The sequence below is a fragment of the Ambystoma mexicanum genome, chromosome 4p (assembly GCF_040938575.1).
Source record: "Ambystoma mexicanum isolate Mex_15411 chromosome 4p, UKY_AmexF1_1, whole genome shotgun sequence".
NCBI lineage: Eukaryota > Metazoa > Chordata > Amphibia > Caudata > Ambystomatidae > Ambystoma > Ambystoma mexicanum.
Window position 1 is genome coordinate 1,089,271,558 of NC_090927.1, and position 16,065 is coordinate 1,089,287,622.

The following is a 16,065-nucleotide window of genomic DNA, read 5'->3' on the forward strand; positions in this document are numbered from 1 at the left end:
TCTGTTGCTCCGTGTCGTCTTGCTTCCTAGGTGAGCACGTTGCCCCTGAGCTATCCTCCCAAAACTGGGCATAGAAAGAGCAGGCGTGTGGTGAGTGGGTGGGTGTAGAAAGTGCGGGGTAGCCATAGTGTTTTTTGTTAGAGTGCTTTGGTAGGATGGATGGGTGGGCATAGAGAGAGCAGGGTTAGGGTTGGTGGGTGGATGTACAGAGAGCAGGTGTAGGGTGGGTGTGGGGCTAGAGAGAGTGGGGGTAGGGTGGGTGGTAGGGGGTAGAGAGAGTAGGGTTAGGGTGGGTGGTGGTACAGAGAGAAGAGTTAGGGTGTGGGGTTAGAGAGAGTGAGGAGTAGGGTGGGTAGGTGCCAGTAGAGAGCCTGGGACAGGGTGGGTGGCGTAAGAGAGCAGGGGACAGGTGGGTGGGGGTAGAGAGCAGTGATAGCGTGGGTGAGCATAGAGATAGTGGGAGTATAAAGAGTGGGGATAGGGTCAGGATAGAGAGTGGAAGTAAGGTGGGGGTAAAGAGTGTGGGTTAGGGTAAGTGGGGTTCCAGAAAGTAGGGGTAGGGAGGGTTTGGGTGGTACAGAGTGGGGGTAGGGTGGGTGGGGGTAGGCAGGTGGGTGTAGTGTGGGTGCGGGTAAAGGGGAAATGGGTAGAAAAACTGGTAGTAGGGTAGGTTGGTGGGTGTAGAGTTAGTTAGGATAGGGTAGTTGGGTAGGGGTAGAGAGAGTGGTGGTAGGGTGAGTTGGGTTAGAGAGAGTGGGGATACGGTGGCTGGGTTCAGGTAGAGAGGGTAGGGTAGGCGGGTGGGAGCAGGGTGGGTGGGATAGAGAGAGCTGCATTAGGGTGGGTGGTTGGGGGTAGAGTGAGGGTAGGGTGGGAGGTGTAGGCAGAGCCATGGTAGGGTGGGTGGAGGTAAAGAGAGTGGGGGTAGGGGAGGTGGGTGCCGGTAGAGAGTATGGGTGGGGGTACAGAGAGCAGGGTTATTGTGGCATTATGGGTGGGGTTAGAGAGAGCAGGGGTGGGGTTGGTGGTGGGGGTAGAGACAGCAAGGGTAGGGTGTGTAGGGGTAGACAGAAGGAGTAGTGTGGTGGTGGAGGTATAGAAAGTGGGTGTAGGTGGTGGTAGAGAGTGGGGGTAGGGTGGGTGAGGTTGGGTAGAGAGAGCAGGTGTAGGGTGGGTAGGTGGGTGTAGCGAGAGTGGGATAAAGTGGTTGGGGATACAGAGACCAGGGCTTTATAGAGACAGCAGGGGCTGATAGAGAGATCAGGGGTAAGGTGGGTGTGTGCCGATAGGCAGAGCAGAGTTAGAGTGGGTGGGATAAGAGAGGGTGGGATAGGGTAAATGGGTTAGAGAGTGGGAATAGGGTGGCTGGGTTCAGATAGAGTGGGTGTGGGTAGAGAGAGTGGTGTAGATTAGGTTGGTGGGGGCAGGTTGGGTGGGGTAGAGAGAGCTGCATTAGGGTGGGTGGTTGGGGGTAAAGTGAGTAGGGGTAGGGTGGTCGGTGTAGGCAGAGGCAGGGTGGGTGGGTGGGTGGAGGTAAAGAGAGTGGGGTAGGGGAGGTGGGTGCCTATAGAGGGAGCATGGGTATGGGTGGGGGTAGAGAGAGTGGGGGTAGGGTGGGCAGATGGAGCTAGAGAGAATGTGCTGGGTGGGTAGGTGGTTGTAGAGAGAGCCGGATAAAGTGGTTGGTGATAGAGAGACCAGGGCTTGATAGAGAGATCGGGGTAGGGTGGGTGTGTGCAGATAGACAAAGCAGAGTTAGGGTGGGTGGGATAAGAGAGCAGGATAGGGTGAATGGGTAGATCGAGCAGGGGTCAGGTGGGTGGAGGTAGAGTAGTGTGGAGAGAGTGGGGTGGGGTGGTTGGGGGTTAGAGAGTGTGGGGGTTTTGTAGAGAGTGGGGGTAGGTTGGGTTAGAAACGGTGGGGGTAAACAGAATGGGGTAGAGAGGGTGGGTGTGGTTAGAGAGACTGTGGGTAGGGTGGGTGTGGGGACAGTGGGGATAGAGGGTCCCTCTGGCACAGTGCCTGCTCCCCTCTCACGATAGCTTTGAGACCTGCAAGTAAAGGAAACTGCCTCCAGTGAGCCAGGACTTGGAGGGCGGGGTGGGGAGGGGCAGATACAGCAGTGGTAGGGCCAACCCTGTGCCTGGGTTTAGAAGTTGCAGATGCCCTTGTTGAAATGTCCCAGAGCCACAAACCTGTTTCTTATGTGGTGAATGACCTTCACACTTAGCTGGCTCTGAGTTTTGACAGCATCAACAATTGTGTAAATAAATACTGTCCTTCGAAAAAGCTTTTCAGTGCAGCTATTCGCACCTCTAATCACATGACACTTTCACGAAAACAGACCATTCAGTCATCCTGCTTCCTATCCCTGAATTCTCATCACAGGATAAGAATCAATTCTGTGCTTTCCGTTTTGATGTGAGGAAAGCAAACAAAAGGCCATCTCGAGCATATCATCTGCGCCATAATGGGACAGAGAGAGCACACAGACACAGCGTTAATGATAAAGCAGTAGAAAAAATGTTGGTTGGAAATATTTAAGCAGAATAAAGATTACATTGTTTTACCTCATGCTGGAGCCACTGATCAGCACTCGAAAGCACCCTTTAGAGCATGCCTGCTCCCACGGGACGGAATCATCTTGCTTTCAACCCAACTTCACGGCTATGCCAAAAACAACAACAAAGGCAGTTTGCCTGCCTCATAAATCAGAGGCTTGCCTGCTGCCCCAGTCTCGTCTGCCAACGGATCACTCCGCTCGTACTTTAAACATATTCTTATAGGAGTTCATCTGACAAAAAGCATTGGTGCATACAAATGAAAATCTAATGTGCATCTAGTTAAGTACAGTCGTTTTGCTCCTACTTCGGTAGCACACACAGCTCCCGGGCAACAGCAGCAGGCCTGCAGACGCAAGCAAGAGGGTCAAGGCCCATCTGGTGCTTCAGCCATTTCATGGCCAAACATAGACAAGTTGCCATGCCAACGCCATACAGTGCTCCTGAGCTCCCCTTTTTCCTTTTTTTAAAAAACATTTACAGCACCAATGGTTTAGCGATTCCCTTCCTTAATGCAACCCAGAAAACCGTTCAAGAACGGCATTTTTTTTTAAATTCTTTAAAAATGTCATCCCTACTAGGGACTCGAACCTGAGCCCTGCTGATATCAGCCCAGTACAACATTGCACTGTGCGATCTCTCTGGTGCTGGAAGGGGATTATTGTTTTGAATAGGCTGCTTAGGACACAAAACCCATTCCCAAGCAGCCAAAACACCCAGCTTGATCTGCATGAATGTCTGTAGACTCAGACTTATTAGCAGGCAATGTGATGGGTGTGTCTGTGGCTGGCCATGTTCTTAAAGAGTTGTGAACCGAGGATGGTGAAGGGGGGGCTACATGAAGGTGCATGCTGAGCGGGACAATGACACACTAATGGCGATCGCTTAAATCCATTTTCTTTCATTGTGTTTTCTTCAATCTTACCAGAACTGTTGTAAAAACACAATGTTGTAGGTTGGAGAGGAGGAGAGGAAGGACCCAGGTATGGGGTTTGATTGCGGATCAGGGGGTGGCGGTGAGTATGGAGGGAGTGGGCAGAAAAGGGTGCGGGCAGAGGGAACATAGTTCCACTACTTTTTTTTTTACACTTCGATCACTGCCCATAAAACCACTAAACACGCCTGGTTTCACTCGCCTTGTGAAATCAGAGGTGTGCATGCAGGGTTGGCGCTAGGCATGGGAGGGTTAAAGCCGGACCCTCCTACCCCCCACTTTGACACAGCAGTCATCACTCTCTTGTTACGCCCAGCCAATGCTCCGATGGCAAGGACCTGACACATTTCTGACTTCGAAGAGCGGTGTATTTACTTAAGCAAATACACAGCTCTCCAAGGTGAGAGAACAGCCATTGAAGTGAACATAGAGGCAGAGGACAAAAGCCTGCCCAGGGGATATCAGTAGACCCTCTCTGCCCCCATGTTGCAGCTAAAGGCTTAACTGCTGGCTCAGCTTTTGCATGGCCCATGTTTTCAATAATTACCATTAACTAAACAAATGTATATTTGGGTGCATGCAGGGATTGTATGTATGCATGCATGAATGTATGCATGCATGCATGTAAGGGAGTGTGCAAGTGGTTGTACGTTTGTATACTGGGGGTGTCTGCAAGTGCACAACTATGAATGAATGCAGTGTGACTGGTGTACATGGGTGTGACTGCGTGTTAATGAGCACACAGTCTAAATGTTCTGGGTGTTCATGTGAATGACGACAGATCAGCTTTGTGGGTGCATGTGTCTGAATATGTCCATATATCTCTGTATCTGTGTGTATGCAAGCTGCAGCCTGGGGAGGGGATTTGGAGCATGAACATTTTTTGACAAGAGCATGGCATGTTTTACTGCTGTTTTTGGGCAAAGGAACGCCAACTTGAGTGTTTTTATGTGATGGTGCGGTTGGAGTGGGGGTTTGGGAGAAATACTACAGTGGGGCTGGCCTGGCTGGGTTTTACTGTGGCATTGAATGTTGTACTCGCATTAAGGTCAAAGGCAACATAATGAGTGCTCTTACATGGGGAGAGCATGTTTCCTTATTTTGACTTGGCTTTTTATTTTACTGGTGTTAAAGTCAAAGGCAACATAAATATTCCTACATGGGGAATATACCATGATGAGTGCAACATAAGTGTTCTTATATGGGGGGATTTGTGTAATTATATGCTATTATATAGTGCTTTCTCCAAAGAGCTGTACAGAGAACATACTTACATAAAATGTATCACCCAGCCAATGTTTGCACTCATTTAATGAGCTTTACTTGTGTATTTATTGCATTTATTGACAGCGCCCAAACCCCGTGAGTATCATGGTGCTGGTACAACTTGTTGAGCAGGGAAAACACGGTACAGTACAGAGTAAAAGCAAGGTAACAAGGTACAGAAGCTACATAATAGTACAAGGCCCGTAGAGGACAGGCAGGTCACTTTGAAGTATTGAAGGCAGAGTCGGCCTTGCAGGGATTTGAACCTACGAATCACACTCGAATTACCACAGCATGCGCTCAACCCACTGCGCTATCTTGCCGGCTAGCCAACAAGAGCATGTTTACTTACTGTGGCATTGCAGTTTATTACTGGTGTTAAGGCCAAACACAACATAAGTATTCTTATATTGGGTTGGGGGCATTCGTGCAGCCTGCAAGGCAATGTTTTTTTTTTTTTTATTACTGTGGCATGACATTTTTTATTGCTGTTAGGGAGCAAGTACAACATGATGAGTGTTCTTATATGGGGAGTTAGGGGGTTGTGTAGCCAGCAAGGATATATTTTCTTACTGTGGTATGGCTTTTTTTCCAGTGGCATTAAGGCAAAGCCAACAGGAGTATGTTCTTACATGGGGATACTGACATGTATTGGGAGAACTAGCATAAACATGCTTTGTTATAGTATCGTTACTAGCATTATGGACAGAGCAAACATGAGTATTTTCCTATGTGGGAATAGCGGCATATATAGGTGCACCATAATGGAGATGTGTGCGCACAATCGATATGAAAAGGTTTTACACTTGCAGAGTACTGGCATATGGTGGGCAAAGACATTATCAAAATGTGGTGCTCCTGTGCATTGTTGGTGGCTTGGCATCTAATGTACTTTTTATATCTTACCCTACAAAACCGATTGTAACCTGTGTGGCTTTTTGCCCAATTTATCACAGAAAGTGCACTATAAAATGCTCAAGCAGACAATGCCGCCCCCTAACCCCCATTGTTTCCCCTCCCTCACTACTCTCTGTCACTCCTATGCCTTTGGCTGGGAGCGGAACAAGTGCCCTTCCTTTTCAGGCTCTTCTTAGAGAGGGCCCTACTCCATTAGCTCCAGGCCCCACTTGTTACAGAATCATGGCTATGCCTCTGGTGAGTTGGGGGGAAAGATGGATTTAATGAGCCAAAGGAAGGCATAATATCTACTCAGCCTCCTGGGTTTGGGGAGGGGGGTGTAGGACAGGGATCAGTAGTGCAATAGGTTTAATGTCCTGTCTCACTAACAGTTTTCAAAACTGCAAGACCGCCTCCCCCCCAAAATATTTGAGGCTGGCCCCGCCCCTGTGTGCATGTGAAACATTAGCTACGCCATCAATTTGGGAAATCAGGTCAAGAGGTTTTTTTTTTTTACATAAGCACGGTGGCTGCAACCCATAAACACCCTATAGCCTTTTCTGACCTACCTTTCATTCCCGGAAAGGGCGCCCTGCCAGAGTACACACCGTTACGTAAGGTGGGGAAGAGCGACGTTCCAGACAAAACTTTCCAAAGTTTCGCAAGCAGCGCCCTTCTTAACCAAGGCCTGTGTAGTTCACTCGGTTAAAGCGGCCACGCTCCCCAGGCTGGCACTCTAGTTTTGGAGACGCTGAGTTCCAGTCATGGCTGCCTTTCGCGCCCTCAGCTGCGTGCTCCTTCTCTCCGTCTGTAACGGACGCACCGTGGACCACTACCTGGCCGCCGTGTATGAGCACGTGCCGGTTGTGCGCAATGCCAGCGACGCCCCTGCTACTGTCGGCCAGGCTTTGGAGCTGATGAACAAGAATATGGATATTTTGGAATCGGCCATCACAAGAGCGTCAAAAGCGGTAATGTTTATCTGCCGCAAGCACTTCGGTTTTGGAGAAATTCTCATGAAAAATGTTGATTTCCCTTTAAAAAAGGAGTGTAACTTTTTGTTTTGGTTTTCTGGTTCTTGGGGAAAATCCAGTGTTGGTGACTGTAGCCCTGTTTTGCGATTGAACACCAGGGGCCAGATTACAGAAATTTTGCACCTGATGCCAGTGCAAAATTGCCGGGTATTGGCAAGAGGGAAAACGTTGCCTTATTTCTAAAAACACTCGACATATTAGAAAACCATTGCACCATGACAAGTGCAGTTTGGCATGGTATAAAGCAGCAGTGCAAAAATCGCATTAGTGCAAAAAAGATACATTTACAGTGCTAATATTAGCACTAGGAAAACGTTTGCGCTAGTGCTTATACCATGTCAAACTCCACTTGCCATGGTGCAATGGTTTTCTAATATGTCCCAGTGTTTTTAGAAATAGAGCAATAGCACTAATAACGTACCACTTTGCACTTGCACCGGTGCACAGTTTCTGTAATCTGGCCCCATAGTCGCAGAACTATTCTCTCTGTGGCCCATACGTACCCTTTGTTGACATTTTCAGCTCGCCGGCCTCAACATGAAATGGGCATGGTTACGTGTGTTTCTATGTCTGGAAAGGATCCGGGGCTAAGCTAGTGTTGGGACTCGGGGCTTGCTAGCCTTATGGCTGTAGCGCCTGAGCTTCTATCTGGGGCTACAACCAGAAGACCCGGGTCTACAGCCCCTCAAAAATCCACAGACTGCGTTCAGTGCTAGCTGGGCTCTGTGAAGCGAAGATCTGGGGATAATACATCCGCCATAGATGGGGTGCCCAACTTTACAAAATGTTTCTGCAGGACACTTTCACCTCACACACTTTTGGCTGGTGTCACGCGCCATGTATTTAGCTCTCTCTACTGCCAAGCCCCACCCTCCACTCAAGCATGTTTCACTTGGATCTCAGCTCACCCACCCCCAAATAAATTATGGTGTTTCCAACCACCCCGTGGACACGAGAGGTTGAGAGCTAGGCGCTTTAGATGGAAAGGCCCATGCCACGCAGTCTGTGCTGCGCATGGTTCCTATGACATCATTCGCGCCACTCTTTTGTCCATGTATCCACTTTTTTGGTAAGATTAGTGGCAAAAGGCATTTTAACAACACGTACAGCAATCGTAGCAACACTGTAGGGTTTATAGGCATACAGGGCACTGACCTGTTAGATTGGCTTCCACTGGCTGCCCTGCGATTTCTGAGGCCCTGTAGGCAAAACAGAGGCAGGCTCCCTTAACTTGCATAAGTATTGACATCAGCAGTGACACTACACAGAAGGGGACATGACAAGGCGTGTCATCGGTCTTTGATACTCTAGGCCAGGGGGTCTGCAATCTGTGGCACTGCGAGTGTTTTGGACTACGACTCCCATGATCCCTCACCTTTAACATAGAAGCTGAGGGGTGATGGGAGCTGTAGTCCAAAACATCTGGGGAGCCAAATGTTGAAGACCACTGCTCTAGGGCATCATAGCTAGTGACATTAAAATAAGTTGCCACGAGAAAGCCAAGGGGCGACTACATTTGTGGTTTCGATATGCAGGGTCGCTATTATAATCCATATGGAGAACTCCACAGTCTAGTAAACAACGAGTCATGCTTTTTTAATACGGTATCGCTTCCATGGTGTCTCATTTTTGTCAGAAAACGTTTGCGGTGGTCATTTTTAATGAAGTCTTTAATTGCACAGAAGGAACAACGCCTCTGTTTGCACTCAAGTGCAAAAAGTGCCCATCCATGAGGTTTTCATCGTTCCCGATTGATTTGTGTGTAAAAGAAAAGCATGGATCCCGGCGTTAACAGGTTTAACACTTTTTTCTTTTGCGGTATGATTGAGGGAAATCGTAAATGTCTGGGCAACCGTTAATCGAGTCAGGCATTCAAAATGGATTCCTATGGATAACAACTGCATTTAGGAGTGGTAATTGCGGGCGGTTTCCATAGAAATCTCATGCTGCCAGTAATGCTGCCGAATTTCTGAGGTGGATCGGTATGGCCACTTCGACCTTATCTATCCACCTTGATAATCCACCAAAATACCCTCTAATGTTAAGGTGGCAGTAAGCATTGCCATCCCGTTTACCTCCACCTTTTCCTGATCCAGGGGTTTAGAAATAAAACCTCACAGAGAATAAATACCCACTTAGGTTTCAAGGTGAAAGCAGGATGTGGGCCTAATCTGCGAATTAATTACTTGACCACATATCTTCACAGCTTTATTTCGTGTACATATTTGTTAAGGTTTGGGCTTCAAAGGCTTTAATAATTAGTTTTATGGAAATGCGTGAACAGTATACAAATCAAATAATAAACAGACCTGATGATGTATAACATCGTTCTAGAAACGGGTTGAGCAAAAAAGTCATGGTCATATCTTTATTCCCCCACCCCATCCTCACTGGAACATTACAGTATCTGCATACAAAATAATGCAGGCCTAAATAAATTTAATTGGGGGTTTAAAACTGCATTATTGATGCAAAAAGACACAGTCCGTTATATTATCAAAACATTCTAATTGCATACAGTCGACCCCCAATGTTGGCACCTATGGGCTGTTGGCTCACCTGCATATCTTTTTCAACTTTTATAAAAACAGAGTGCAAAAGTAAGGAGTAATAAAAACAGGCGAAATTGCATTTACTGTCTGTTTTTACTCTGTTTTGTAAAAATTGTAAATGCTGCCTGCAAATTATGTTTTGCAGGCAGCATTTACAATGGATCTCTATGGAACCGGCCTCCTTTAGCAGGTGCTGAAACATTCCTTTTACGCCCGCTTGAATATCTCACGCGGTTATAAAACTGCGTGCCCTTTGAAGGCAGAGGTGTAGGAATGCATGATGAAAAATGTAAACTCAGCTCCATTGCCCTGCTCCACCTCAATCTGCATCTTTGTTTTCACGCCTTACCTTTGCACTCCGGGGGTTTGTAAAGTGATCCCCCACAGTGAACGAAAATGCAATATCAGGCCATCTGCTTGTTATAATCTTGCATCTTATTTCACACACAGTGCAACATTATGCACGCCTCGCATTTCTTATTAATCACCCACCGTTCGCACCTCTCTACTCTCTCTTAAGGGAGTACTGTCATTCCCAGGGGGGTAAGGGGGGAATAGAAGGGGCGAGATAGCCGTTCGGCTTCCCTGCACTTGAATCTGATCCCATGGCAGAAAAGTCGGCTCTTTCCCCATCCCGGACATGATTTATGCGGGTCACAGCGCATTGCATTGGCGCAGTACCTCATTGTAAGGGACAGTTAGCCACCCGAGTCAGAGATAAAGGTCTTGTGACTTTCGAATCCGAAGATCAGTGTTCAAATCTCTGAGATTCAGTGATTTTGTGATTCTCAGCCAATGGCTAATTCCCCTCACTTTCGTGAGAAGGGGGGTTAGATTACATTAAAGATAAGGAGGCGAGTATTATGCATCACAATCTTTACTTCTGAAACCACAGCAGCAAAGAAAAAAAAACTTTTACAAACAAAAAAGTTTCATTGACAGAACTAAATAGAGTTCAATAACAATGTAAGGGGGGACTCCCCAATCCAACATGGAGGACAGATCATGCCCTGCAGGTGACCAATGAGCAGGGACCCTCCTCTATATAAGTCCTTTACTCTAATCCCAACTCCTCTTTTTGTAGCTGTCTTCAATCAGACGTCCACTGCAGAGACCAGATGATATATCATAGAGACAGGATCCAGTGAAGTTCCAGGATCACCCACTCTCCACACTGTGGCAAAACATTCCTGAACAAAACATCTCAGCCCGAAGCTGTAAGAACAAGAAACAACTGGGTGGGTGGGATAATACTTGCCTCCTTGTCTTTAATAGAATCTAAACGCCCTTCTGATGATGGTGAGGGGGATTAGCCATTCTATGTCAAGACAGGAGGCTTCATATTATGCATGTTTGAAGCCCTTGAATCATATTAATTGCAACATGATCGATACAATAGTGACAATACAATAAAAAGAGAAAAATGTTTTAAATGTTTTCATTTTGAGCAATCAGCTGCCTTCAATATTTCTCTCTAGGCTAAGCCCCCCAGGAACTGTCCTAGATGGCATAGCAGTCTTAACTGCAAAGTACCTAGGAAGATTTGTCACCTCCAGTATCCCTCATAACCCACTAAATCCACTTGGTAAAAAGGGGGGCAGGGACACCAGTCAAAAGGTCTTCCTGTAGTAAAAGCATCTGAGAGGCATTAGGAGTACTAAGCTCCTCTGGGCCTCATTACACGGATGGCGGTGAACCATGGCGCTATTAGCGTCATGGTTCATGCCGGTAAAATACCGGCACCGCCTTGGTGGAAAGGGGAATTACCGCCCTATTCCAAGGTTGGCGGGGCGGTAATTTGCCCTTCCCCATTCCCATTTTTGCCCCATAGGGCTCTATGGGAATGGGGAAGGCGCTAATTACGGTACCGCAAATTGCGGTACCGTAATTAGCTCCCTGGTCCCTTTGCGGGTTGGTTTTTAATGCCTGCAAAAAGCAGGCATTAAATTCCCCAACCCGCAAAGGGACCTCGTAGTAAGGCGGTAAGGATTTACCGGTACCGGTAAACCCTTACCGCCATCTGTGTAATGAGGCCCTCTGTCTTCAACTCAAAACATTTCAAACACTAAATTTCATACCATCTTCTGGCAAACCTCGATAATAATAGTAAGAAGTTAAACACTTAGTTCTCCTGGAGATGAAGAAAGTTACTCCCTGAGGGGTGAATGCTTGTTGGCCACATCCAATGTTTTGATAACAGAAAAAGTCTTATTAGAAAACAAGGCATAACTAAATGGCTACCCTGGAAAACAGATGTTGGAAAGACAAATCTTCATTAGAAGGCCATGAGCGGGAGAAATGGGACACCATATTAACATCCCATAGGACAAAACCCTAGCTTTAGGTGGGACCTTAATGCAAATGGACCTGAGGGCCCTGTATTCCCAGAAGTGCCTACCTCGAGGCTCACCCTTAATTACAAAAAGATGGTCCTAGTCATATTTAACCCCTTTATACCAGTAAGCCTTTCTAAACCAATTACACCAGAAATGCATTACGTCTTCTGGAGGCAGAAGCGGGATGGAAGATTTGAGCCACACACATGTGACCCAGCGGTTACATGCTAAATAGTATCCTGACATAGAAGAGTCTTCTCAGGAAACCCTGATGACACAGAAATATTCCTGTGAAACCCCTGAAAACACCAGGAAGAGCTAAATCTTCCAAGGCACAAAAGACAGAGACCCTTAATGACCAGCTCGAGAGGGACCTGACGAGTCAGACCGAAGCCTCAGGAGGAGAAAAAGAAGACAAACCAAATCCACTGCCAATTCCAGAAAGGGGAGAAAACCCACCTGAAAAGGCCAAAAAATGATGTCGGCAAGCAACGCTTGCGTTGACGTCTTCCTGTGCCATTGAAAAAGGACTCTGCTATCAGTACAAGAGGGAAGATATTTACATAAAGCTGACCCCGAAGAGACAGAACTTGGCAAAGAGAAACCTGTCTTACATCCAGTTGCTCCCATCATAGAGATGTCTGGAATTCCAATCCGCGACAGAGTCGCTTACTCCCAGAAGACAATCCACTTTAACAGAAAGTCCCGATCCCGACCGAAACTACATACCCCTGCTAGATGTGCTAGGTGCTTGGACCTGATTCCCCCCCCCCATGATTAATGCATCACCTAGAGGAGACATAGTCCAACCGAAGAAGGACACACTAAATCCCATGGTCCTTGAGAAAGACTCTAGACTGCAAAAGAAACAGAGCACTAAACAGTTAATATGAAGTTGCTTCCCAGAAGAGGACTAACTTGCGCCTGAGGAAATCTGAACTATCCTGGCACCCCCAGCACACTGATCTGGAATCTGATTCCAGAGCGATCTCCAGAGAGAGAACCAAACAATGTTTACCCTTCTATGCAGGCAGCTAAGTGTCTGAACCACTAAAGAAGTGTCCACCTGCCCTCGGGGAACCGAAAAGACAGACTCTTGCGAGGATGATTGATGTTGAGGTTTTGTTACGCCCTGTGATAGAGAGGGTCGGAAGATTAACTTGGATGGAAGATGATCAGGATGCAAGGCCTGGGGTCCATATTGAAGCCCAGAAATTGAACACCTTACGCCGGCTTCAATTTGGACACCTGCATTTATAACCATCCCCCATGACTGTAGAAGGGACACTGCTAACTTCATTGGAGACTGGAGAAACGGAGAAGTCTTGAGCCAAAAGTATATAATCCGGGCCTTTTAGGACCTGAGGTGAGCCAGCAGCGGCTTTGCTAACCTGGTGAAGTACCAGGAAATTGACAAAAAAAAGCAAAGAGACGGGAGGCAAAATGCCCAGTGCGAGCCCTGCACTGGTCCTGAAGAAGAACTCCTGCTAAGGGAAAAAACAGAAACCAACAGGTGCTCCTCCCTGAGGTGTAACTTTATTATGCAATCCACCTGAAAAGGGGAGAAGTGGGTGTCGAGGGGGGCTTGGGAGTAGAATTATCGTGCTCAGAAATTGAGAGGCTGTGAAGGGATGCTGGGACCATCATCCCTTCAAAAAATGAGGTCTGTGACCTCTGCATGTATGAAAGCCTGACTGGCTTTGCCGGACCCCATGGGAAGGGTCAAGGAAAAACTGACAAGGGGATATTAAATTGAAAATAAAAACTTCCTACAAACTGCAACCCCACCCCCCCAGAGGTCTGAGGTGTCTTGCTGGCCCATTCTCCAAACTCCCTTGATGGTAAAAAAACTGGGCTTGTACTCCTCGAGCAGAGGAGAAATTGTTCACACCGATAGATGCCTTAGCGGGGACAGGCAGAGCCTTGGGAGGAATGGCTATAGGGGCGGGCTCTAAAATGTTATTTTGGTGATCTTTCCCCCCTAATACCAGCAAGCGGTTTCTAAACACTGAATCAAGATCCGAACCTGGGTTGCACAACGTTATCTTGCTTCCAAGACAAATGTGTTGCCCTTGATCCATCCTTGCCCCCGCAAAGATCTTTAATAATGGTCTTGTTTAATGCCATATTGGGATAAAGACACATGAGGGGGGACTACGCCGCTCTTTAAGGATGGAGGCATTGGCGTTGCCGAGCAGGCAAAGCCATCTCCAAATCAAGCCCCGCAGCACTTGAATGTCAATAGAGAAATTAGAGGTTACTTCCCTCTTAGCCAGTTGAGAAAACTGAGTTATCGGATGCAACACACAGTTACCACTCTTCCAGTCTTCATCTACCCCCTTCTTGGGGTCTTTCCCGTTTTTGGGCAAGGAAGGATACCAGGACTGTTTGATCAATGTCGTGAGGGCCAGCTTACCTGGAAAGTGGATGACACCGCATCCGAGGACTGTCCCTTTGATGAGGGAAAAGAAGAAAAAGGGGTCTAAGTTCTTTAGCGCCTTTATGAAGGTGAATAGAGTCCTCCAAATTATCTTTATAAGAAATAGGGACTGTGGGAGCAGTAGCGGAAAATTGTAAGCAAACAGGCCAATGAGGAACAGATTGGAACTGTGGAGACTCCTCTAACCTATGCTTCTGACCCCATTTTACGGAGGAGAAATGCTTTAGGGAAGTGAACACACTGAGTTGTCCTGTACATGTTTGCAATATTAAAGTATCTACAGGGAGTTTCCACTTAATGGGAAAGGGTGACCAACGGAAATGTTATTAATGGGTCTATGAAATACTAAGGCTAGTGTAGAATTGAGGTGTGAGTGATGGCTGGATAGGAAGGCAAGGCCCCCATATAGGTCTGTTAACGACCTCCTTCTCCAACCACTCTCTTTTCTTTGAAGTACATTAAATAAATAAATACAAAGTAATTTTTGCCTAAGAAGTGAAGTTACACCCGAACAGGGACCTGAACCCTGGACCCTTAGATTAAAGGCTTATGCTCTACTGAGCTATCCGGGCTAAGGGAATCTGCCAACAGGAAAACTTTAATGTGCTTAACACGGCGCGCACCGAAGCAAGTACCTGAAAGTACCGCTTGGCCGCGTTACTCTGCTTGGACCCAGATATTTTCTGCAGTTTTGTGGACCATCTGTACCAGAAGGCTTTGCTGCCTATCCCCAGTAGGCGGGGCTACATAAGCCAGAAATCGCACGCGCGCACTGAAGCAAGTACCTGAAAGTACCACTTGGCTGCGTTACTCTGCTTGCCCAGATAGTTTTTGCAGTTTTGTGGACTATCTCTACCAGAAGGTGAAGAAGACCCCTCCAGCTTTAAAACTCTTCTAACACCTATAAGGAGTTAGTATTTACCTTTGTTTATCTATTCACAGGCTTTGCTGCCTATCCCCAGCAGGCAGGGCTACATAAGCCAGAAAGCGCGCGCACCGCGCGCACGCACCAAAGCAAGTACCTGAAAGTACCGCTTGGCCGCGTTACTCTGCTGGGACCCAGATATTTTCTGCAGTTTTGTGGACTATCTCTACCAGAAGGTGAACAAGACCCCTCCAGCTTTAAAACTCTTCTAACACCTATAAGGAGTTAGTATTTACCTTTGTTTATCTATTCACAGGCTTTGCTGCCTATCCCCAGCAGGCGGGGCTACATAAGCCAGAAAGCGCACGCACCAAAGCAAGTACCTGAAAGTACCGCTTGCCCACTTTGCTGCGCTTGTTGCGCTTCTGCGGTTCTGAGCAGTGCTTTCTGGTACTTGCCCGTGTATTTCATTGCGGAGCGAATTGCCTTAAGATATCACTATTAAGAAACAAAATATTGCCTTACTGACGTTAGGCATGCCGTCGCGCACAGCAATTCAAAGGAACACCAACAATGGAATTTCTTTTTCCTCCCCGGATCGGCCTTTAAAACGTGTTCGCTCCTCCTCCACTCCGCTAACAACAAACGGCCAGACAAAGGCCGCCCCTCAGAAAAGTGAACCTAAGAACACAGACATTTGGTCCTTTTGTCAGGACATTACAACGTATAGCAAAATTCAAATTTCGAAATGAACCCTGCTCTACCTGCTTCACGGCTAGTGGGTATTCATCTGTCAGAACATGCTACGACTACCACAGTGGAAGCCAAACGCCATCAGGACTCAGTAAAGCATGGCTATGTTATTGAGGAGGTAAATGTAAAGGGGAAATCAAATATCAACGAATCTGAATCTGTAATTTTTGCAAAAGAAAATGTATCCCTCACGGACAGTGTTCTCCTTCGTAGTGTTCTAACTGGCGCAGCTGCTCTATCTATAAACACCTCTGGTCTGAGCATGCGGGAAGAGCCGGTAGTCATTGATTTAGACCCTAAGGCCACAGAGTTTTCAGCACATACTCTGCCCGAAAATCTATCTAAGTCACCAGACGTGTGTTTGAACTCTAGCATCTCGCAATCCATTAAAGAACTATCCTTCGCTGCCCCAACACCTCTGAGAACG

The 16,065-nt window shown here is 47.1% G+C and overlaps 1 protein-coding gene across 1 annotated transcript in view; it reads left to right on the forward strand.

Moving 5' to 3' along the window:
* Positions 1-6,336: 6,336 nt before the first annotated feature.
* The window catches only part of LOC138453641 (pantetheinase-like), a 395,191-nt gene continuing 385,462 nt past the window's right edge, over positions 6,337-16,065 (forward strand). The window contains exon 1 of the mRNA XM_069606674.1: positions 6,337-6,629. Within this exon, the coding sequence (XP_069462775.1) occupies positions 6,423-6,629 (207 nt within the window). The 5' untranslated portion in view covers positions 6,337-6,422. The remainder of the gene's footprint in view (positions 6,630-16,065) is intronic.